The sequence below is a fragment of the Zootoca vivipara genome, chromosome 15, assembly GCF_965207765.1.
Source record: "Zootoca vivipara chromosome 15, rZooViv2.hap1.1, whole genome shotgun sequence".
Taxonomy (NCBI): Eukaryota; Metazoa; Chordata; class Lepidosauria; order Squamata; family Lacertidae; genus Zootoca; species Zootoca vivipara.
The window spans coordinates 10812509-10836625 of record NC_142598.1 but is presented as its reverse complement, the minus strand read 5'-3'; the positions used below and the strand labels follow the sequence as shown (position 1 = coordinate 10836625).

The 24117-nt window shown below is 49.7% G+C and overlaps 2 protein-coding genes across 18 annotated transcripts in view; both read right to left on the bottom strand.

The window, feature by feature from the left end:
* The window catches only part of LOC118075443 (macrophage mannose receptor 1-like), a 14869-nt gene extending 12540 nt beyond the window's left edge, over positions 1 to 2329 (bottom strand). For 3 of the 8 annotated variants that reach the window (XM_088658918.1, XM_088658920.1, XM_088658919.1), the window contains exons 1-2: positions 2033 to 2327; positions 64 to 168 (exon numbers count right to left, since the gene is read on the bottom strand). In XM_088658918.1, coding sequence (XP_088515044.1) covers positions 64 to 168; positions 2033 to 2114 — 187 coding nt within the window. In that variant the 5' untranslated portion in view covers positions 2115 to 2327. Of the gene's footprint in view, positions 1 to 63; positions 169 to 2032 lie in introns of all 8 variants that reach the window. The other 5 variants (XM_088658913.1, XM_088658916.1, XM_060269126.2 and 2 more) reach the window with 3 other exon arrangements.
* A 2980-nt stretch (positions 2330 to 5309) lies between these two features.
* PNPLA6 (patatin like domain 6, lysophospholipase) overlaps positions 5310 to 24117 on the bottom strand; it is a 70235-nt gene continuing 51427 nt past the window's right edge. For 5 of the 10 annotated variants that reach the window (XM_035140605.3, XM_060268966.2, XM_035140608.3 and 2 more), the window contains 10 exons: positions 23466 to 23582; positions 21250 to 21319; positions 16006 to 16122; positions 15403 to 15519; positions 10995 to 11143; positions 10651 to 10803; positions 9456 to 9572; positions 8044 to 8140; positions 7523 to 7638; positions 5310 to 6227 (listed from right to left, as the gene is read on the bottom strand). In XM_035140605.3, the coding sequence (XP_034996496.3) occupies positions 6150 to 6227; positions 7523 to 7638; positions 8044 to 8140; positions 9456 to 9572; positions 10651 to 10803; positions 10995 to 11143; positions 15403 to 15519; positions 16006 to 16122; positions 21250 to 21319; positions 23466 to 23582 (1131 nt within the window). In that variant the 3' untranslated portion in view covers positions 5310 to 6149. The remainder of the gene's footprint in view (positions 6228 to 7522; positions 7639 to 8043; positions 8141 to 9455; positions 9573 to 10650; positions 10804 to 10994; positions 11144 to 15402; positions 15520 to 16005; positions 16123 to 21249; positions 21320 to 23465; positions 23583 to 24117) is intronic. The other 5 variants (XM_088658794.1, XM_035140607.3, XM_088658793.1 and 2 more) reach the window with 3 other exon arrangements.

Here is a 24117-nt window from a genome sequence, read left to right as displayed (position 1 = left end):
CGGTGACTTTTGGGTGAACTCCAGACCCCCGGAGGACCCCCCTGAAGCTCAGACCAGACATACCTGGGTGCCATGGCGAAGCCACCTGTCCTGCTTGCTTGCCCTCCAAACTGGCCACAGCATCAAAGGGCTCATAGACACTCTCTTCCTCGGCGTACTCCTTGGTGCCTGCAGGGAAGAATGGAGGAGACAAGTTAGGGCATTTTGGGGTGTCATCCGGCCACATACAGGCCAAGCCACGTTGTGCACGTATCGTTGGTGGTGTGCTTGACAAATTCACCTCCCTGCCAGAACCAGTCTTTCCGTGATAAGGAAAAGGACAAGGAAAAGCATCTGTAAGTGTGGTCCCTATGGCCTCAATAACATACCCTCCAACATTTCTCCAATGAAAAATGGGATGTCCTATTCCATCATATCATCATCACCATCATTTTACTATTTATACCCCACCAATCTGACTGGGTTGCCCCAGCCACTCTGGGCAGCTTCCAATATATATTAAAAAACAATAAAACATTTTTTTTTAAAAGCCTTCCCTGTACTGGGCTGTCTTCAGATGGCTCTGGGGTCAGGTAACTCAGTTCTCTGATGAAAATACGGATGTCCTAAGGAAAAGTGGGACATTCCGGGATCAAATGAGAAACCGGGACAGATTCTGTAAAAAAGGGGACACTTGGAGGGTCTGACAGTGAACTTTATCGTGGTCTGTACAAGAAGCTAACTGAAAAAACCACCCTGCATCAAGCTAACCTAAGATTTCTGTGAAGACAAGCTGAAATTCCGTTGGGGGGGGAGGCAGATTATGCAAAACAAGCAAAAACTGTGTGTTGTTTATTTCTTTTAATTTATTGCGCTTTTGCTACATGTTAAGTTAAAACCCCTCACTCCCGAACCCTTCCCCATGTCTGCTTTGCAGCTATTTCAGCCAAACAGTGTCATTCAGATGTAAAGCAGTTAAGAGACTTCTTTGCCATGTAAAGTGGAGTGTGGGTTCGTGTCAGCTGCCTGTCCGACTCCTTCAAGGCTTTGGGCTTCTCGGGAAACCTGGGAGAATTTTGCCTTTGGTGTGGAAGCAGATGGTGCCTATTGATACCCGGATCCAGAAACCTAACCCATTGGGCAAGAGCGGTTGTTGGCTTTCATGGACAAAGAAACGTTTTTGAATCCAACTGGAGTCATAAACCTTTTGGGGCAAACTGTGTGTCATGACACATTAAGTGTGGTTAAGTGTGTCGGCTGCAGTGTGTAGCTGTGTCCTGCGAATGCTCCCCGTGATCCTCCCGGGGCTGGAAAGGGGTTAGATTAACCTCTTGTTTGCCAGCAAAACTGAATTACCGTATTTTTCCGTGTATAATACGCCCCCGTGTATAAGTCTCTTTTCTGGGACTCAAAATTGAGAAAATGGGGGGGGGGGAGAGCCCAGACTTGTTGAGCTTTTTTGGGGGGAGGGGGATTGCTGAATATCACTCACCTTCAGGACCACCACAGCCACATCATCGAAACCACCAATTATCAGCACGCCCGCCTAACAAAAGCAAGTGCCAATCACCCTGCCCAATTGCCGCAGTAGCCAATTGCCAGCGGACCTTGCCGCACCCACTAATCACCCACAAAAACACCACTTACAATCTTCTGTTACCGGCAGCCACCAAACGCCTACCCCACTTCTCCACTATCTGTGTATAAGACGACCCCCCAATTTCTTAGCAAAATAACCCCGTCTTATACACGGGAAAATATGGTACTGTGTCATGGAATGATGCGTGTCCAGAAAGTGTTTCACCGACATGAAAAAGTTTGGAAAGCTCCGCTTTAGGGCTAGAATGCCGCCCCTATAGAAGTTGTATGCCATTGGGAGAAAATAAGTGGGCACAATTAGGGATGGTTGAAGCTGCCTCCTGTACGGAGCTGGGAATGGAGGCAGGAGTTGAACCAACTCTTGTCTGGGATTGCTCCACCTGGTCCCTTGCCATCCCCTAATAATCCCCAGCAGTGGGCCCTTTTCCTAGGCACCTCACTCTGTGCCACATACCTGATTCACTCCTCTGCTTGAGAGCCTTTGGGTCTTCTAGCCCAAGGTCGACATTTCTGTAGAGTCCCTTCCACGATGCCATCACAGCAGAAGGCTCCTCGGAAAGCCCAACAGAGGATGCTTGCTGGCTGATAAAAGAGGGCTGCGGGGCCTAAAGGCAAGGAGCAGGAGGATCCCACAAAGACCATGGCTGGCTTCCAGGAAGGAAATGATGCATTCAGAGGGTGGCTCTCAGGTCCTCACTGCAAAGTGCAACAGATGAGAGCTCTCCCATGGTGCCCTAAACTAGACAGCGGCTGTTTGCCAGCACTTGATGGGCGAAAGCTGAGATCTTGAGAGAGGAAACCCAGACAGAGCTTCAAATTTAATTAAAAATTTCCTTCTTTTTTTGTGTGTGTTGTGTGTGTATGTACTCAAAGAAAAAATTTAAAACAAAACGAACACTTTTGGTAATGTATTATCAACCAGCCAATAACGTTCACATATCAACATTTCACAGAATGGTTTCAGCTCACACAGCAAAAGTCCATTTCTTCACATCAGCCCAGTTTACTCATGGGCCTGCCTAATCTGCATTCAACCCTGAGTGAATCTACTTCCTCCCTCCCAAATGGCTCCATCCTATGGCACTATCTCTGTTTGCAAGGGATATATTTGCATGCAGCAGCCTTGCAGATCACCAGCTGCAAAAAAGGCTCTCTGGATGAGGGTGGATGTTTTTGCATGAAATGTAAAAGCCAAAGGCTTTCTCTGAAAGTGTTAAACCATCTTGTTAAACACAAGCTTGCTTTTAAGCTGTGACTGGAACCGTTAGGTGTCTTCCGGACAACGCATTTCTTGAGTGTTCATCCCGATTTGCTTGCACAAAGTTTGCAGGGAGGGTTCACGACGTCAGATGCTTATTGAAATTATTTCCGGTTTGGTTAAAAGGCATTGTGTCAAGCGACTGTTAGGCCACTGCATTTTCCAGTCACTTATCTTGCGGGTAGAAGTCTGTTGTTGTTCTTTTCCAGCAGCAGCACCAGGTTTGTTGCACAAGAATGCCAAACCTGAATTTGCTGGTGTGCGGATGAATCCTACCTGCGGAACAGCAGCAATCTGCATAGGTTTCTGCCTTTGTGAGATATATATGGCAGCTAAGTGCATTGCCATTTTAAGATATTCACAGCCATTTTTAAGTGCAGCTTAGGACAGAAATGTAAACAATTAAATGCCCAGGTGAATACAATAGTACTAGGCAATCTCTTTTATGGGTTGACAACCATCCTTTCCCAGTAGGAAGTCATGCAGTGACAGCAGCTGTTGAGGTCTGGGCAGAGGATTAGTTCAGCGGTCAAGTCTTGCTACGTTCTTAACCTTCTGGCAAAGAGGACCACAATCACTCAGGCAGCAAAGCCGTTTTCTTTGGATTAAATGTTTGCCTTTCAAGTTGCTGCCATGCTGATCACATTGGACAAAGTGTTGGTGCTGACCTTTAAAGCCCTGAATGGCCTTGGCCCAGTATACCTGAAGGAACATCTCCACCCCCATCTTCCAGCCCGGACACTGAGGTCTGGCTCTGAGGGCCTTCTGGCGGTTCCCTCCCTGCGAGAAGTGAGGTTACAGGGAACCAGGCAGAGGGCCTTCTCGGTAGTGGCACCCGCCCTGTGAAACACCCAGAGGAGCCCCGTAGGATACTGACAAAGAAAGCTGGGCCAAGCTGTGGCAAGGAGAGGAGGCAAGGTGTGGCAAGATCCCACCTGCTGCCTCGAGAAACCGCAGAATCACCTAGGTCACCTATCTGCGTCAATACAGCACACATCCAACAGGAATAGTCCATGTTGCTTCCTGGGTAGGGGTGGCTCACGTGTGTGGCCCCTTCTTTCCACCCCAGGAGCCCTGGCCTGCATGGTCAATGGTCAGGGACAATGGAAATGCTAGTTCAGGGACTTCTGGAAAGACACAGGTTAGATACCCACCCCCTGCACTAGAGGTTGGGGGTCAGCAATAGGGGGAGAGGCTGCTAAGTGTTTATTTTAGAGTGCCGGGCTGGAAGGAAGGGAAGATCCTGGGTGCACAAGATGGGCAGGAAAACCACATTGCGCACCCTGTCTTGGGCCTGCACAGGAAGCTGCCTCTTGTCTAATCGGCAGCCTGGTTCTTGTCCGATGCCAAGAAGTCAACCCCAGAATCAGAAGAGGTGGCGGAAACAGCCAGTTGCCTTGGTGGCCGTGTGCCTCTTATCACTTCTCCAGCCCTGTGTCCTGTCCCCCTTTCCACCCAGCTAGCTGCACTGCTGACAATCAGTCACACACAGTCACACATACACAAAGTGCCATCTAAGCATAGAAATCCCAGAGGCTGGAGCCGAGCTTCAGCATCGAACCTCTTCAGACTCTATTCCTGCCACCTGGCAGCCTGATCTTTCCCTCCACTGCCCACTGGCATTGCATTTCTAGCATGCATTTCTAAACGGCTCAGGACCGTAATACCTCAAGGACTGCCTCTTTCCATATGAACCTGGCCGGACTCTGAGATCATCTTCTGAGGCCCTCCTTCGTGTGCCTCCTCCTCGAGAGGTCAGCAACACGAGAACGGGGCCTTCTCTGCAGTGGCTCCCCGTCTGTGGAATGCTTTTCCCAGGGAAGTTTCGCCTGGCGCCTTCATTAGACACCTTTAGGCGCCAGGCAATGGGGGGGGGCTATTGGGTTGTTGTTTTTATTTTTATTGGGTATTTTGTGGTTTTATATTTTGATTTTATTTTGTGAACCGCTCTGAGACCCCCGGGTATAGGGTGGTATATTAATAATGATGATGATGTCAGAGGCCTAAGATTCAATTGCCCTTTCTCTTGCCCTACCTGCCAGCTGCCTACCTTGAAAGCTCCTTTTTTTGCAGAATGCTTTTGAATGATCTTCTTGAAGGAAGGGTGGCTTTGAAACCGATAACCACCGTGCCCCCCTTCAGCCCCCCCCTGGAGTTTTCCTTGCACACATGCCAAATCTAGGGGAGCCATGCATGCTAGGCCCCCCTCAATCTTGGGGGCAACTTGGGGCCTCTGTTTTCTTGTAATGCAGATACTTTAGGGTCCCAGGATATGTATGGTTTGAAGGCACATGAGCAGACCTGGGTCTGGTCAAGGGCTGGGTGGGTGGGGGCTGCCTGACAACCACATGGGCAGCACTTTTGCATCCCAGGGGGAAAGGGAATAATTAAACACAGTACATGATAAACACCCCCCTCCCTGCCAAACATAAGCTCTGTATTTCTTTCCTGTAAATCCAAAGCAAAGAAAAAGTGGCTTTTTCATTCGTTTCTTTTTTCTTTTTCCTTTTAAAATATAAAATAAAGAAGCGTCTGTGTGGTCACAGCCCGAAACCTCAGGCAGGCTAGGAACATAAATGCCAAGGAGCGTCAGGGCTCAGCTCAAAGCAGGATTAAGTCAACATAGGAACAAGGTATGTTTCTGTAGCCCATTTGTGGAGGTGGTTTTTCCATAACCGCTAATGCTTTGACTAGGAATGCTCAGCATCGGAGAGAGCCTCCTTTTTGTCAGGTCACTGTGCAAGATCCCTCCCTAAGCTGGTTGGGCTAAAAGGGCACTGCCTGGGGACGGGCAGGATTCGAAACTGGTCCCTCGTGGCACTAGGCCAACGCAAGAGGAATCTGCAACATCTTCTCCCTGGCCCCTTCCTAAAAATGGAGTGTAGTGTAAGTAAAATGCTGCCTTCTCCTCCCCTTCCCCACTCTCAGGGCTGTTTCAAGTAGGGGAAAGCTGGGGGAGAAAGGCTGCGGTCCAGCCAAGGAACCCTGAAAGCCCTCGGACGCCAGAGTGGCCGGCTCCATCCCCACAACTGGGCACTGTCAGGCTGAGCAGGTAACTCTGAGCAGCATCTGCTTGGCAGCATCCTTCAGTTTGTGCCGGGAGGTCTACAGTTCCGCCCAGCGGGTCACCTTCTGACGTGGCGCAAGAGGATCAAGGAGCATACCAGGGCCCTGCAGGGATGCCAGCGTGCCTGCCAGCCAGGCGGCAAAAAGTTACAGACGGTGTGATCTGGAGGGCTCCTCAATGCAGCTCCCAGGAGGGCAAGTGCAAGGTTTGGTCTCAGTTTCTCTAGCTCAAGTAGCAGCAACCCTCTCAGGGGCTGGGGGTGGCCGGAAGGGCAGCGGCTTCCTGATGAGTCCCACGGCGATATCGCAGGCTCTTTTCCTCATCCTGAAAGAAAGGGGGAAATGCTGCTGTGAAACCAGCGTTTATGTGAAGCGCAGAGAGGCATTTACTTGATGTGACATCCAGTATCGAAGGTGTGGCGACCGCGGGGCAATCTGCCATCGTGGCGGACACACCAGAGGGATGCTGTCAGGCTTCAAGGGAATCCGATCCTTCCCACGGTGGGCAGCCAAGGAGCGGACAACAAAAAGAGTTCTTACCAAGTCCTTTATTCAAAATACACAGAGAGAGGCCTCTATATTGCAATAATAGTGTTGCTCCAAGTAAAGCCCTACCCCCCATCTCTCCTATTCTACCTCATCCCTGCTCCGGCTGATCTGTGCTTTCTGCCTCTGAGCTTTCCGTTCCACTACTCTCAATGCACGCCGGGTCCTCGGAGGGGGGGGGGTCAGGAATGCTTTCAAGAGACACTGAGTCTGACAGCTGGCTCTCCCCTGGTGCTTCTTCCTCCTGCTGCTCTCCCAATATTTCCCAGCTTCTCCCCTCTGCAGCCTCTGAACAATGACCTTCTGCGAACCACTGTTCTAAATCTATACCAGGGGTCCCCAAACTACGGCCCCCGGGCCGGATGCGGCCCAATCGGCCTTCCAATCCGGCCCGCGACGACTCCCGCCGCCCGCTGCCGCCGCCCGCTCTCACGGCGCGCGGCGCAGCGACGATCTAAAAAATCGGCAAAAAATCGCCGAAAATCCTTTGTGCGCATGCGTATGGGCCTCTCCCGACCCGGAAGAGGTCATTTCTGGTGCACTTCCGGGTCGGGGGAGGCCCATACGCATGCGCACAAGCGATTTTGGGCGATTTTTTCCCGCCCGTGTGCGTGTGCGCATGGGCGCGCACTCCCCCGCCCTCCGGCCCGCTGCGCGCGCACTCCCCTGCCCTCCGGCTCACCGCGCGGTCGGCGCGGCGGGCACCGGCCCGCCGCGCAGAAAGTCTGGGGACCCCTGATCTATACTGTCCTCCTCTTCTCAGGAAGGTTCAGGAAGAAGAGGGGGTCAGTCTCCACTGTTCCTCCTCAGTCCAGTCCCTGAAAGATGCTCTGCACCAGCAGGACAGTTTTGCTGGTGAAGATGCCCCAAGCAAGGGATGAGCACTTGGACGGCCTTGGGTGCCCCTGACCCAGGAAAAGGGAGGCCATGTCCCCCTCTAGCGTTCAAGGCTAGACTTTGGCTCCCTTGCACAGGCTGGCCCTTACAGTCAGAGGAAACGTATTTTGTTTATTTATAGCTACTGATGAACATTTTCACAGGCTGCCCTATAACCAAAGTACTTTGGCGACTTACTGTTTCAAAGACAGCATTCGGCTCCGCTGGGGCAAAGAGCAGCTCCTGCCCTTCTTCCTCTCGCACGGTGTCCATCCCTTCGTCCTCGTACTCAGTCAAGTAGTCTGACTCTTCCCCTGGTTTACAGGCACACAGAAGAAGCTTCATTGCTGTGGTTTTGGTTGCTGTACAAAAAGCAGTACCCTTCCCTCAGCCCAACCTCCCACTGCTGCCACCACAGCTCCTAATCCCCTAGTGGGGGATTTTTTTTGTAAATTTCCAGGTGTGCTCCCACATCCTATTTGTGTGTGCGCGTGCATGTGCCTATGTGCACAAAAGAGCGAGATAAAACAAACACCAGCAAACCTTGCTAAGGTCTTGCCATTGGTTACTTGACGTACATAGAGATGTACTTGTTAACTTGATATACATGTGGGCATGCCACATTCTGCTCACAAATACCTCCATCTGGAAGCATCCTGAGCCCATTGCTAAAAGCGGGACCTGAACTAAATTGAACCTGCTAAGCGACAAGTACTCACCATCGGCATAGCTGTCTGACACGTAGCTCTTGGCTGGCTCGATGCGGGACACAATCTCAGCCAGGTCTGTGAATCCTGCGCTGGGGCACATCAGCACCTGAGGAAAGGAAAGGAAGTTTGCCAGAGCAGCTGAGACCGTCTTCGCACAACACAGAGGTGGAGGAGAAGTTGTGTGTGCCAGTACAGCCGTACCTTGGAAGTGGAATGGAATCCGTTCCAGAAGCCCATTCAACTTCCAAAACATTCGGAAACCAAAGTGTGGCTTCTGATTGGCTGCAAGAAGCTCCTGCAGCCAACCAGAAGCCACGGAAGCCCTGCCGGATGTTCGGCTTCCCAAAATAGTTCGCAAACCGGAACAGTCGCTTTTGGGGTTGCGGCATTCGGGAGACAAAACATTCGAGAACTAAGCTGTTCGACTTCCAAGGTACAACTGTAATTCGGAGATGCAAAATCAGGGCTTTTGGTGTTCTGCCTGCAAAACATCCCCTAGTTTTGAAGTAAAATCATTCCAGTAGGAAAGATTTACGCATTTGGATTTATTTTCAGCCCTGTCACGAAAGGTCAAGCTACCTGTCCTCGGTACATCCAAAATTTTGAGCAACACTTTCTTATTTTGCATAAAGTGGGACCTGGAGCTTCACTTGTTAATTTCTGTTCTGTAGACACTCTGAAGATGGGTTAAGAACTTAAGTATATAGGAAGAGCCTGCTAGATCAGGCAGACAGCCTATCGACTCCAGCATCCTATACTCACAGTGGCTTGTGGGAAACCCACAAGCAGGGCCTGAACACAAGAATACACTGAATACACTGGTATTCAAAAGCATTTATTGGCTCCAACTGTGGAGAGCAGAGCACAGCCACCCTGGCAAGTAGCCACTGACACCCCTCTCCTCCATGCATTGGCCTAATCCTCATTTAAAGCCTTCTACGTTGGGGGCCATTAGTGACTCCTTTGGGAACGATTTCCATATTTTAACTACGTGCAGCATGAAGAAGTCCTTTCTTTTATCCATCCTGGATCTTCCAACGTTCGGCTTCATTTGATGTCCACGAGTTCGAGCATTAGGAGAGAGAGAAACTATTCTCTAGCCGCCTTCTCTGTACCGTGTACCATTTTACAAACTTCTATTGTGTAATCGCTGACTCGCCTTTTCTCTAAATTGAGAAGTCCCAAAAGCTGCAACCTTCCTTCACGGGGGTTTTGTTCCAGCCGCTCTGGGCGGCTCCCAACAGAATATTTAAAAACACGATAAAACATCAAACATTTAAAACGTCTTGGCTGCCCTTTCTTGAATTTTCCAGCTCTTCCGTACCCTTTTTGAGTCGAGGCAACCAGAACTGGGCCCAGTAGAAAGGGCCCCAGGTGAGGGCTGTTTTGGCTCCTTCCCAATCCCCAATCCCCACACTTACATCCATGCGTTTACTCTCATAGAAGTCTGCCGAGTGCCGATCCTTGACCATTTTTTCGATGATGTCACCACGGCACCAGCCGTCAAACACCACCTTTCCATGCTGGTACCCTACGTCCTATGGGAGAAGGGCAGAGGAAAGTAAATTCAGAGTTTCCTGGGTTTATAGGGAAGTTTCAAGAGGGTTCTTCTGGGGTTTTTTGCAGCAGACCCCCAAGACCTTTTGACTGGAGACTACAGTTGCCATAGAAACGACACATCACACAAAATTTGTAACAAACGTGGGGGTGGGGGTCCCTTGTCATACAAAACAGTGAAGAAACTTTAAAGAACACCCAAGGACTCGGATGTTATTGGCCCAGAGATGGAAAGAAGATAAAGTCCCAACCAGAGAAGACTGGCAGATTAAGTTGAAGGATTATGCCAAAATGGCTACAGTGATGACCGGAAGAATCAGAAACCAGGAAGACCAAAATTTTAATAAAGAATGGGGGAAATTTATAATTTATCTTAAAAAAACCATTGTAAACAGTTAAATTTGTTAGCAGGATTGGATTAACACTTGTAGTTTAATGGTGAATTTTGGATATAATGGAGATGTAAAAGATTTGGAGTATTATAAAAGATGCAGGAGGAAATGACTAGCAACAGGACCCACAAAGGGGAAAAGGGAAGTCCAGAAGATTCTTTCGAATCTTGTTTGTTGTATGTTGGATATGTGAGTGTAAAACTGTAATTTGAAAAGCCAAATAAATAAAGGAAAGGACTCCAAAAGAGTTTCAAGGAGACGAGCACAATTTCCGGGGCTGGCAATTAATTTGCACCCCACCCGGCAACTGGAGAGGCTGCCCATCTTTTGTCGGTGGCCAGGAGGCCTGACATCTCTTTCTTTCAAGAATTTGAGCGCTGTGAAAGCACAGCTTAGACTCCCCTGTGTCTGACCTTGCCAGCTACGAGCACCAGGTTTAGACTGAACATTGGGAATCCCTTCCAAGGCTCAACTGCTCTACTAAGGAGGTATGCGTGGTCTGGGAAGGTTTAGCTTTCTGAAAAGGAAGAACAGATTTCTCTCTCCTGATCAGAGAGTTGGCCCCTTCCAGCTCTGTGGGTCAGCAGGACGAGGCTGTCGTCCTGCCCATGGCAGCCATTATGACTGGACGACCCTCCTGATATCTGACGATATGAACAGGACTCACGTAGATTTCGTCAAACTTGCCGAAGTCCATGGTTTTGAAGCGATCGATGGGAGGGCGGATGTACTCACAGTACGAACTGCTCTTCACCACCTCCAGCTGCCGCACGCAAGAGACATAAGCCAGGCGAGACTGGATTTCGGCCATGTCAGGCACCTGGAAGGAAAGGAAGGGCAAAAAAGGGCAAAGGCACTCTGTGGCCACAAAGAGACAAGGTGCTTCTGTTTTCCCTCTGGCCATTTCCCCAGAGGGGAAAGCCTAGAAAGAAGAATGATGTGGCAGATTGGTAGCTAATGACCCCCCACCCAGACAGGAATCTTCACCAGGAAGTTGTGGGGTGGCCTTACCTTGACCTTTTCAGCCCAGGGGTTGAGGCGTTTCCAAAGCAGCCACCAACCGGACAGGCAGTCTCCATAGTTGCACAGGTCTGTTTCATCCTGACTTCCCACATCGATGGCAATCACCGTCTTGGCACCCATGTTGCGGGCAATGTCAGCTGCATCAAGAGGAGAAAGAGAGAGAGAGAGAGATGCCTCAGGGAGATTTCCAAGCAACCTGAATTTCCGAAGGGATGGGCCACAGGAGATGCCTAAGAGCATCACAACAATATCAGAGAGCTGTGGTGGGAGAGGGCAGAGCTTTGCCGGTACCCCGAGTTGCAGAAGGGGAATCTCTCTCCTCTCAAACCTCTCTAGGTTTTGTGAGTGGATGAAAGAATTGCTGGAGTCACCTGCCAAATCTCTTTTTTGCCGCACAGCTATTAAAGATGCCGAGACTTTGGGCCAGTAGCTAAGCAGTCTAACAAGATAGCACCATCTCTTTTCTCCATTGGTTTCTGGAGAAGGGAAAAGCGAGCCAAAAAACAAGGCCAACTTCTCCCGCGGCTTCGCTCAGCAAGGCAGCTTGAGCTTACCGGCCTGCCTGAATTGGAGGGACGGCAGCATAGCACCCAGAGGGACAGTTAAGGTAGCCGAGCCAAGGCCCTCACCCAGACTCCCTTCCTATAAGCTCTAGGAAATGAAAAAAAAAACACAACCTGAAATTTAACATCCAGGGATGCTAAATCATTAGTTAATCAGGTTCGCAAAATGGTTTTCAACCATTGCTTTTAACAAGTCCTGATTCGGATTCAACATCTTGCTCACATGCTGTTTGAAGTCTAAACTGGCATCGACTGGGTTTAATGTCTAGTATAGAATTGGATTCAGCATTCTGAACTTTCTTTAAAGAAGTTTCTAGCCCTTACAGTGTTGAATCGATTTAGAAAAACAACCACATTGGCAGTGAATGGTGAGATCTCTGAAGGTGCTGAGTGGCTAAGGAGTGGGAGATGTTTTAGAGGGGGAAACTCTTTCCGACTCCTGCATAATGATCAGAAGCAGAATATATTGGAACAATACATGATCTGTTCTGGTATTTTTATTGCTCAGTCATCACAAGAGCTCTGGTTGCAGTTGAGCACCAGTCAATCAAGCTAATCGGGTGCAGGGACAGAAGCATCAGAGAAAACCAGGCACCCCCAAACTTCGGCCCTCCAGATGTTTTGGACTACAATTCCCATCTTCCCCGACCACTGGTCCTGTTAGCTAGGGATCATGGGAGCTGTAGGCCAAAACATCTGGAGGGCTGCAGTTTGGGGATGCCTGGACAAAACCAAGGCAGCTTGGGGGAAGCATCCACACTGAGAAGGCCTCATCCAGGAGGTTGCAATTTCGTTATCACAAATCTGGAGGGAAGCTGAGAATGGGGGGAACAGGGCAGGGGGAAGATCAGACAAAGATCAGGCAGATAAAAGAAGACCTGGAACACATCAACAGCCTTTCCTGAGATACAAAATGAAGAAAAGAAAAGACGTGTGTGCGTCAGCTCCACCGAACAGAGGAAGTTAAACCACGAGTCGGAATTTTACAAAGGCAGGGTAAGGATAAGTGTTAAGAGAGAGTTTAGCATTAGACCAAAAGCAGAAACACAGATGTCCATCAACATGCAGTAGCCTACGTGAATTGACTTTTGAAAGGGATGCCTTGCTGTCCAGCCATCGCTCCGGAGTTGGCATTTCTGCACAAGATCTTGAGAACAAGAGGGCGCCCACATTTTCCTTCTGCCGTGTTACATACCTGCCTCTTGCAGTGCAAGCATTGGGCAAAATAGGAAGTAACCCATCATAAGTCCATCTGCAGTGCAAACTTGAACCAGCTTTGGAGGAAACCTGGGAATTATAGTTTGGTGAATACTCAAGAGCCAAACTAAGCGCAGTGCGGAAGAGTCACCATCTGATCTTCTAGCGTTGTTCTTCCTTTTGCTAAAAGTAGTCACACTTTGGGTCGCGGCTGATGTGAACTGGGACTGAGGCGGAAAGATTCATTTAACCCTTTCCCAACTGAAAATCCTTCCCACCTGGGCTCCCATCGGTGACAGAGGGGGAAACATACAGGCATATCTATGTCTATATCTATATTCTCGTGCCCTATGTTTTTGCTCTGTGATCAACAGCAGTTCCAGAGTGTTTGGGAAGAATTTGCATCAGAAAATTGGCAGTTCTGTTCTGAACTGTGTGACAGCTTTTGAGGAAGACCCATGTCTTGTTCTGGGTTTTATTCCTCCACTATTACAGCCAAGGATTGTGATTTTTTTTTTTTAAAGCAATGGGCAATGCCTAGCAATCTAGGATAGGGCCCTCCTGGTTGAGGTGTCCCAAGTCTGAGATGTGCAAAGGCTCCAAAGGGATTTTTCTGTGGCATGTTCCTTAGAGACATCCAGCTTTTTTTTTTATTTTTTAAAGAAATGATTGGCGTAGGGGCATAATTTTCCAGGAACACTGAATGGGACTTGCACAGGAGATGCTCATAGGTGGATGGTGTACAAAAATGTTAGTCCTTATTAGCTGCAGAGATAAAATGAAAACATGGTATTTGGAAATGTACAACGAACAATCTGGCACAAGGGTTTCCTGGTTGTGGTGCCTCAGATTTAGAATGTGCTCGGCTGGGAGACTCGGCTGGGGCCAACGCTGTTCTGCTTGGGTTTTTGGGTTTTTTTTTGTATTTTCTCAGACCTTTGTATTTTCTCAGACCTTTCAGACCTCTTGGTTGTATGCTTCACCTTATCTGGCTGGAAGTTTCTCCTGTCGCTGTTCTCACATGATTCTTTTATATATATAAATAAAAAAACCGTTGTTCATTCAGAGAAGCAAACCACCTGAAGCAGTGGGGACAAGATGAGAAAAGAGGAAACTGAGAGGAGATATGATAGCCATCTTCAAATATCTCAAGGGCTGTCCCATGGAAGATGGAGTAGGCTTGTTTTCCCTGCTCTGGAGGGTAGGACTCTAACCAATGGCTTCAAGTTGCAAGAAAGGAGATTCTGACTAAACGCCAGGAAGAACTTTCTGAGGGTAAGAGCTGTTTGACAGCGGAACAGTCTCCCTCGGGAGATAGGTTTTTAAGCAGAAGTTGGGTGGCCATCTGTCATGGATGCATTAGCTGAGATACCTGCATTGCAGGGGGTGGGACTAGATGACTCTCAGGGTCCCTTCTAACTCAACAATTCCTCTCCTCTCTCTCTCTATCTGAATACAGCGGTACCTCAGTTTAAGTACACAATCGGTTCCGGAAGTCTGTACTTAACTTGAAGCGTACTTAACCTGAAGCGAACTTTCCCATTGAAAGTAATGGAAAGTGGATTAATCCGTTCCAGACGGGACCACGGAGTCCTGAACCTGAAGTGTACTTAACCCGAAGTATGAGTGTAATTGGTTCTGGAATTCCGTACTTAACCTGAAGCGTACTTAACCTGAAGCGAACTTTCCCATTGAAAGTAATGGAAAGTGGATTAATCCGTTCCAGACGGGTCCACGGAGTCCTCAACCTGAAGCGTACTTAACCTGAAGCGAACTTTCCCATTGAAAGTAATGGAAAGTGGATTAATCCATTCCAGATGGGTCTGCAGAGTACTTAAACTGAAAGTACTCAAACCGAGGTGTACTTAAACCGAGGTATGACTGTAAATAGAAATGAGCATGTGGGCCTTAGTCCACAGGGGCTCAAACTGGAAAAACCTCCACAGGTTTTCCCCTCACTGCCACTGAGGAGCGACGGGGCAGGCAGGAGACCTGTGGGAGATGAAGTCACAAGCAGGTATCAATTGTGAACATACGATGGCTTCCTCTTCTTATGTCTGCACTATAAAAAGGGCCTCCTGGATGACCAGCTCAGTCCAGCCTCCTGCTCTCAAAATGGCCGTGGGGCCTGTTAGAAACCTGAAAGCGGGATTCGGGTGTGGCAGCACTCTGCTCGTGATTCCAAGCAACTGGAACTCAGAAGCACAGCTGCTTCCAGCCTTTATTCTGTGAATCGCCCTGACACACACACCCCCGGGGGCTATAGGGCAGTATATAATTTCAATAAGTAAATAAATAATGGCTACCCTGGACAGCCTCATCCTGCCCTCCCTCAGCTCAGGGGAGGTGGAATTCAGCGCTGAAATTTTCTGCGTGCTCTTCCCAACAGCAGACGTTAGTTTATTAGGGTGAATCCCTTTGTGTGAAAGGCAGCCATCATAACGCACACATAAGAGTTCCAAGGCCATTACTGTTTGTTTGGAACTTTGGTTCCCCAATCCTAGCCCGTGTCCTCGTGCCGGGCTGCTAAAGGTGGGTGCCCGCTGCTGAAAACGAGACGTTTCACAGGGGGTCGGGAGGCAAGGTGGGGTTTCCGCAACCCTGCTCCTTTTCCTCCGTGACCGGCCGATACTTGCCTGGGAGGTTGTTGATGTAGCCGCCGTCCATCAGCAAATTGCCGTCCTTGGGGTCGCAGAGTGGCGGTAGGTACCCGGAAAGGGTCATGCTAGCGCGCACATACCGCCACAGCGAGCCTAACCAATGTGGGAACAAATGCAATCAGTAGAACAGAGAGAAACCCAGATGAGCAGCAACGAGCCCTTCAGGAGAGGGATGGAGAAAGAGGCCAACAGCACGGCTCCCAAGGCCACCTTTCCCCTGGCGGGAGAATTCTGCATGGCCCTCTTAGGGCAAACTCTTCCGGCCCCAAACCTACCACTTTGCCTCCCTTTCTAAGCCCAGCAGCAGCAGCAGCAGCAGGGAGGAACTGCTCCCTTTCCATCTCGGCCCGCCTTCCCATTTTGGGAACGGTCCTCCACGGTGAGCCAGCTTCCCTTGCCATGCAGAACCGCCAGCCTGGGTAAAGGGTGCCTGTGGGCAGGAGACAGGCTTGCCGTAGCAGACGAAGGGCGCCGGCAGCGGTTTGGAAGGGAGGAGAAGAGCGTGTCCCAAGTCAACTGACTGTCTCCATTCCCCACTGCGCCCGGCAGCCAAGGTAGCGAGGCGAACGCGATGCTGACCTGGGACATTGTTAACATAGCAGCCATCCACAAGCAAGTGACTGTCCTTGGGGTCGCAGAGAGGAGGCAAATAAGGGGTGTAAGATGCACTGGCTCGGACGTAGCGCCACACGCTCCCTGCCGGATGGAAGACGGGAGATTCAATCAAAGGGAGGGAGGGGAGGGGAGGGGAGAGGGGAAGGAGCACAGGACAGGAAATGACATCATGACAGAAGCTTCAGAAATACAACGTGCACGTGGTGGGGGAGTGAGGGTGGAGAAAAGGATTCTGGGAAGGCTTTCTTCGCTGGAGGAGGACCAGGGTGTGCACCCATCAATCCATTCGATGTGAGAGGCCACGAAACTGAGCAGGCTTCTTGCTGAAATCCCGCCCTCTGGGAATGCGGCTGTGCTTCCTATCCCTCGCACAACCCTGCTACCTGCCCACTGCTGTGCTGTGCCACTGAATTTGTTTCCCGGCCTCTCCTCCTGTTTAAGCTCCAAGTAGCATCCCTGGAGCCCGGCCATTTCCAAACGGTGGGCTGGGCTCCAATGAGCTCCACATTTCTCAGCAAGCCATTCCTCCTGCCCTGAGCAAGCCTGGTCTCTGAGGCATCGAAAGGCCCTGGACTTCTCTACCAGAAGGACAGTAGGCGGGAGGAACCATGTCAGGGGACTATCTTCAATCAGCAGGTGCAAAAACTGGAAGCACACCTTAGAGTGCACTCCTAATCCTTCCTCTGCAGGCAAAATAGGGTGCCTTTTTCGAATTTGATGCCTTTCTTTTATTGTTGCCCAAGGCTTCAAATTCAAGAAGCACCACATTTTGCCTGCGAAGGAGATGTTCCCCATTCCTCCTTTGCCGAAGTCCTGGCTTGAACCGTCCTGCATCTGACATCATACACTGGGCTGGATTAACCATTAAGCAAAACAAGCACGTGCTTAGGGGCATCTAGGGAAGAGAGGAACCCCAGAAATTCCCCACTGCCGGATTTTTAACATTGATGGTCACAAATTGCTCAGCTGAGTGTTTGTTTTCTCAGTTGAAGTGTCTTAAGGATCCCAAAAGAACAACTAGGCCAGGCATCCCCAAACTTTGGCCCTCCAGATGTTTTGGACTACAATTCCCATCTTCCCCGACCACTGGTTCTGTTAGCTAGGGATCATGGGAGTTGTAGGCAAAAACATCTGGAGGGCCAAAGTTTGGGGGTGCCTGAACTAGGCTACAAGGCAGGCTGGATGCCTTATCTCTGCCAAGCAGATATGTGAGATTAGTTTCGAGGCTCTGATCAAAGACTTTGCAATTAGAAAAAGTAGGAGGGGGGAAAATCAAGTGGAAATATACCAAAAATAAACATCAATTTCCTTCTTAGAGTAGGTTTTGCTTCATTTTACATTTTGTTATTGGTTATATTTTGAATTAGATTTTGGGGTACCAAAATATTTTAAGTGCATAGGGCCTCTTAGGAGTAAAAATGGGTGCAGTAAAAATTGGTGCGAGTCACCAACCTCTACGGTACAGCAGGCCAAATTAGGCCTGAGGGCCAGAAGCTCTCCCATCGCCGGAGTAAAGGATATGGTAGAGTCTTCAGGGCAGCCACCATGGCCGAGAGATGGCAGAGTTCCAAAACAGGGAGGCTGGTTCTGGATCCCAAATCACTGGGAAACCAGAGAGCCCCTGCCTATGGAGCAGCAACCATGGTTATCTGTATCATAAAAAGCGGGATAGGGGCAAAAGCGACGAGGAACTTACGTTGCACGGAATGGGGGTTGCAATGAGATTGATTGCCCTGCACTGGCTCCCCAGTGGAGTACAGGGTCAGGTTTAAGGTGCTGGTTTTGACCTTTAAAGCCTTATGCGGCTTAGGACCTTCGTACCTACGGGACCGCCTCTCCCGGTATGCACCACAGAGGACATTAAGGTCCACAAATAATAACATACTGGAGATCCCGAGTCACAAGGTGGTTAGACTGGCCTTGACCAGGACCAGGGCCTTCTCAGTACTAGCCCCGACCTGGTGGAACGCTCTCTCTCAGGAGACTAGGGCCCAGCGCGAGTTGTCATCTTTTCGTAGGGCCTGCAAGACAGAGCTGTTCCACTTGGCCTTTGGACTGACTCAGTCTGACCCCGGTGTTACCCTCCCCTAAGGTTTTACCCTACAGATATTTAAATGAGGTTCCACTTGTAGATTCCTAATTTTAAAATTGAATTTTAACATTGTAATTAATCTGTATTTTAATTGAATTGTTTCTTTTATGCTTGCTTTAATATTCTTGTTGTTAGCCGCCCTGAGCCCGGTTATTATTATTATTATTATTATTATTATTATTATTATTATTAGTTTCTGGGGGTTAACAGTCACCCCTAACCAGGGTTCTCTGGGTGATGAACCATCCAAACAGTTCAAGAAAACACAAGGCCACTAAACCAACAACAAAACAACCGGAGAGAGGTGGGACATCCCCTTCAGTGGGGGGGGGGGTGTCAGGAGGAGACTCTCCCAGGGGACTTTGCAAAGAGGAGAGTTGGGAGTCCTTTGGCAGACAGACTGCCACCACCATTGCTGGCAAGTCTAAGGTAGCAGCAGATAACCTGCCCTGCCTTGGTTGGCTCCCCACTCCCAGACTAGAAAAAGAGAGAGCAGGATGCTACCACTGCCCTGGAAAGAGACCAGGAGCAGCACTTCATAGGAAACACTGGAATTTTCAGCCCCCCAAAGAAGAGAACATAGCACACTCGAGCTTTCCTCTGCAGGGTTTCCCAAACTTGGGTCTCCTCTCCAACTTTTTTAAAATATAAACTACAGTTCCCATCATCCCTGACCACTGACCCTGCTAGCTAGGGATGATGTGAGTTGTGGTCTAAAAACAGCTGGAGACCCAAGTTTGGGAAACGCTGCTCTAGAGCCAATCTCTTGCATATGGCAGGATCGGCAATGAAGCCCCCCCCCCTTCACCTTAGTTTGAAAGATCTGACTCCCTGGGTATGAAAAGATATATATATACACACACAAACGTGCACACACACACACACACACACACACACACACACACACACACAGCCTGACTACCTGGGGATGGGGAAGAAGGTGTTAGCTGTGTTAGGAAGGACAGAAAAGTGGGCAGAGAATGAAGAAAGCCAGGCAGTTATAGCCTCCCGGTACCCCTGCCCTGCAGACGGGCATGGCTGCTGTGACAATGTCCCAGGTGAGATCTGATGTTTGCAACAGTGGGGCCCGGAGGGGACACGGCAACCCCCCTCCCTTCTCTGCCCCAGACACGATCCATCCCTCTTCTGAAACGGGTTACAAAGCTCATTCATTCATTTATTGCAGTTCACTGCGTTAAGACCGCTTGCCCACCCTTCTCTGCCCCAGCAGGACGCAGCTGGCAGGCACCCACTGCCTCTTCCCCCTTGGGAAGGCAGGGAGGGGAGGGCTCTAGCTCCCTCCCCCAGGACACGGGAATCAGGCGCAAATGCAGCAGTTAGTGAGTTTAGTGCGGAGCAGAAGGGTTACAAGGAGAAGCAGGCCCCAAGGTTGGGCTGGAGAGCGAGGAGGCTGTGGTGAAGCAGATCACAAAGTGCTCTCTTCACTCTGCCAGCACTGCCATTGGAGATGGAGGAATGGGACACAATGAATGCCAGGACTCAACAGCCCCCTGTCTCCCCACCCCCCAAAAAACGCCCCTTTTTGCAATCCAAGGTAAGTTCTTTCTGACCTTCTCTAGTTGCCTCTGGAGAAAGGCAGGATGCGAAGGACTCATCTCCAGCCAAGTCTTCTATATTAAGGAAAGGCTAGCCGCCCTGAGGGGCCACCCCAGATTTGGGCGGTGACCTAGATCTTCTCAGCTTCTTCTCCTGGCCTGCCTTTCAGCAAGCTGAAGCAGAGTTTGGATTTGATATCCCGCTTTATCACTACCCTAAGGAGTCTCAAAGCGGCTAACAGTCTCCTTTCCCTTCCTCCTCCACAACAAACACTCTGTGAGGTGAGTGAGGCTGAGAGAACTTCAGAGAAGTGTGACTAGCCTAATCACCCAGCAGCTGCATGTGGAGGAGTGGAGACGCGAACCCAGTTCACCAGATTACGAGTCTATCGCTCTTAACCACTACACCACACTGGCTCTCTGAAGACCTAACGTCGCCAGATTGTGCTGGTAGGAGAGAAAGAAACTCGGGCCTTGCTCTAATATGGGGGCTCTTTGACCAGAGACAAGTGTGAGGCCATAAAGGCCTGGCCAGGATCTTTGGAAAGAAGAAACATCTCTCTAAAGCAGGATAGTTAACTGGCGGCCTGTGGCCCACATCTGCCTCCCCCAATTTGTTGTGTGGCCCTCTCAAGGACCCTCCCCCAAATTATCATTCTTTTATAGATCTATTTTTTCCTCTCTATCTCAATCACCCCACGGGTCCTTCCTGCTGTGGTGTCATGATGGCAATATGTTTTATTGTGGCTTCTCAAGGTTTCCCTCCTTCCCAAAATGTTGTCCATTAAATGAGGCTTTGCTCTGAAGGGCGCCTTGTCTTGGCTGCGAAAGGGGCGTTGTGGTGTTGAGAACTGAAGGGAAGCACCTGACACAGAAAATTGTGTCTATTCAGGGGCAGGGTGACACAGCCTGCTCTCGCTTGGGCAAGCGACAGGCCTTCACATCTGTACCCCCCAACCTGGGATTCTGCAGGAGACTCTAAGGGTACATCAGTCGGACTACAACACCTCTTCCTGTGCCAGGAATTGAGTGTTACGGTCCTTAAATGGGGATGCGGGCAAGAACTAAAACTAAGGGCTGGAACACCACCAACAGTGCGAGAGACCTACAGTATATTCCTGCGTATAAGACTACTTTTTAACCCAGGAAAATCTTCTCAAAAGTCAGGGGTCGTCTTATACGCTGGGTCGTATTTCTTATACAGTGAGTATATCCTAAACTCTATATTTTAACTGGAAAAGTTGGGGGTCGTTTTATACGCCCAGTCGTCTTATACGCCGGAATATACGGGTATTTTGAGCAGGAAACCAAGGTTCTTTGGAGACACCTGTTTCCCTTTCAGCCTCATTATCTCCAGCACCCCAGGGGCCTCTCTCTAGGGCATTCCTGAAATCACATTTCCTTCCAATGGGGGGGTTCAAGACCAGAAGTGTTTGGGCATAATGGGCCTCCGCTGAACTTCAGGGGCCTGGTGTGTGTGTGTGTGTGTGTGTGTGTGTGTGTGTGTGTGTGTGTTTCGAACCCAAGCCCCCTGTGCCAGAAGAGGAAATGCACACTTACCATCTTTGTGGACTCGCATGGCGGAAGCTGTGATGTCTGTCGTCACATTAAAATACGGAAGCCACAGGTCCTGCAGTGGACACAGCAGAGTGGGACAGAGATGACATACACAGGAATCCCGTCTTCAATGGCTGTGGGGAGGGGGTGGCGAGGAAAGCCGGCAAGAGGACGCATCTGCGCTGCACATGTGAACTCACTTGCCCTCGGCCGAGTTCTATACCAGTCAAATTCTGCAGCTGGCACAATTTAGGCATATTGCTGTCTCTACTTGATTTGCTCTGTTCCTGGTAACCTTAAGGCAGGCATCCCCAAACTTCGGCCCTCCAGATGTTTTGGACTACAATTCCCATCATCCCTGACCACTGGTTCAGTTAGCTAGGGATCATGGGAGTTGTAGGCCAAAACAGCTGGAGGGCCGCAGTTTGGGGATGCCTGCCTTAAGGGAAACAAGCAGAGCCTTGCAGAGAAGGGATGGCTAACCTTTCTTCAGCCAGACAGCTGCTTTGATGGTCAGCCAGCCCTACGAGGGGTGCAGCAAGGGGATGTGGTCAATATACGGATACACTCGCATGCCATACATGCACTGGGCATTTAACACACACACACTTGCAGTGCACACCCACCAGACATAGAATATCTTGCTCTTTTACCCGCACACATATGCGTACACACTCATACTCACGCTCACTTGGGAAGACAGGCGAACTAATGCCAGTGTACTGGAAGAAGCAAAGATCACCAGTGTCAAAGCAATGATTCTTCAACATCAACTTCGTTGGACTGGTCATGTTGTGCGGATGCCGGATGATCGTTTTCCAAAGCAACTACTCTATTTCTGAACTTAAAAATGGAAAGCGTCATGCTGGTGGTCAACAAAAGAGGTTTAAAGACTCTCCCAAGGCAAATCTTTAAAAATGTAGTATAAACCCTGACAACTGGGAAACACTGGCCTGTGAGCGCTCCAGTTGGAGAACAGCCTTTACCAAAGGTGTCATGGGCTTTGAAGACACTTGAACTCAGGACAAAAGGGAGAAACATGCTAAGAGGAAGGCACGCTTAGCAAACCCTCACCGTGATCAACTCCCGCCCGGAAACCTATGTCCTCACTGTGGAAGGACGTGTGGATCCAGAATTGGCCCCCACAGTCACTTACAGACTCACTGTTAAGACCGTGTTCATGGAAGACAATCTTATGAGGGATCGCCAAAGAAGAAGACACACACACACACACATACATTTTCACAGCAAGACACACAAACCATGTACTGAGCATTCCCAGCGCTCCTCCCTCCAGGAATTGCAGGGAAACCTCGCCTTTTACTTGCATAGAAGGATTTGTGAAAAGTAAACAGCCGCATTTCCACACATGCTCAAGTCCATTCTGGGTGGTGGCAGAAGGAAATGCTACCTTGAAGCCTCTTGCCGGCTCTTTGAGGTTAATCTCGAGACCGAGTGTTGCGGTGCTTAGTGCTAAAACCAGAGATAACAGATCCTTCTGACTGCTATTTACAGATTCTCTCGAAAAGGGCAGCCAGAGGGATTTTTAAACTCCCGATAAAGCGGGCTGATTGCTCTTTAGAAGTTGCTCTTCAAAGAACAGAAAAGCTTCATCTCCTGTTCAGATCGGCCGGGGTGCGGGGGGGTTAGAGAGCTGCCGGGGTTGGTGATGTGGTCTGGCAGGCCACATCTGGTCCACAGGTATTCCTCACTGATGTAAACCAATGAATCTCTACTGTACATGGCTCCAGAAATTTAATATGGCAGCTTTCGTCTGTGGCAATTAAGAGAACGAGCCACAAAGCAGGCACCACCAAATTATGGATTGTGCAATTCCCAGATCTCAATGTCCTGCACTTTGGCAGTAGAACCTGGGACAGGGTCAGCGCAGGAAGTTTCGGTGCCGGGGGCAAAACACCCCACACCGCAGATCCGACTCCTGCCAATGTGTTCTCAAGGAAAGGCGCTTGCAGAACCTCGCCATCAGGAAAGGGTGGGGAGAGACTCCAGCGGGCATTTTGTTCCTTGGAGGCCAGATCTGCTGCTTCTGTGGATGCTGCCGCCCAAGGCAGCCACCTCACCTGGCCTCACGCACAAGCTGGCCCTGACTCAGGTGGCCCTTTGCCAGACACAAAGCTGCCATGATACAGATCAAAATGGCAGTGAAAGAGACATGCACAATTGCACACGCATCCCTCATGGTGGCCCTGGGAGCATACCTCAATCTGCTTGTCCTGGAACACCTTGTGAATGCTGGTGTTGAAGGCAGAGCCTGAGAACATGGAAGTTATGGGATAGGTGAGGTCCAGCACTGTGGCAAACACCGAATTCATGTTCTGTAGAAGGGACAGAAGAATATCTTGATATTAGACAGAAATGTGTGTGTGTGGGGGGGAAGCATCTTAAGAGGCTGGGATTCAGCTTCACCAAATCTGCAACAATTGGCTTAATTCCTCACTGCCTCTTATAGCTTATAACAAAGTGTTGCTGCGTACACAGATTAAAAAGCATGAGGGAGAGAGAAACGGCCTCGGTCCGGTATACCTGAAGGAGCGTCTCCACCCCCATCGTTCTGCCCGGACACTGAGGTCCAGCTCCGAGGGCCTTCTGGCGGTTCCCTCACTACGAGAAGCCAAGTTACAGGGAACCAGGCAGAGGGCCTTCTCGGTAGTGGCGCCCACCCTGTGGAATGCCCTCCCACTAGAGGTCAAAGAGAACAACAATTACCAGACCTTTAGAAGGCATCTCAAGGCAGCCCTGTTTAGGGAAGCTTTTAATGTTTGATGGATTTCTGTATTTTAATGTTTGATGGATTTCTGTATTTTAGAATTTCTGTTTTGTTGGAAGCCGCCCAGAGTGGCTGGGGGAACC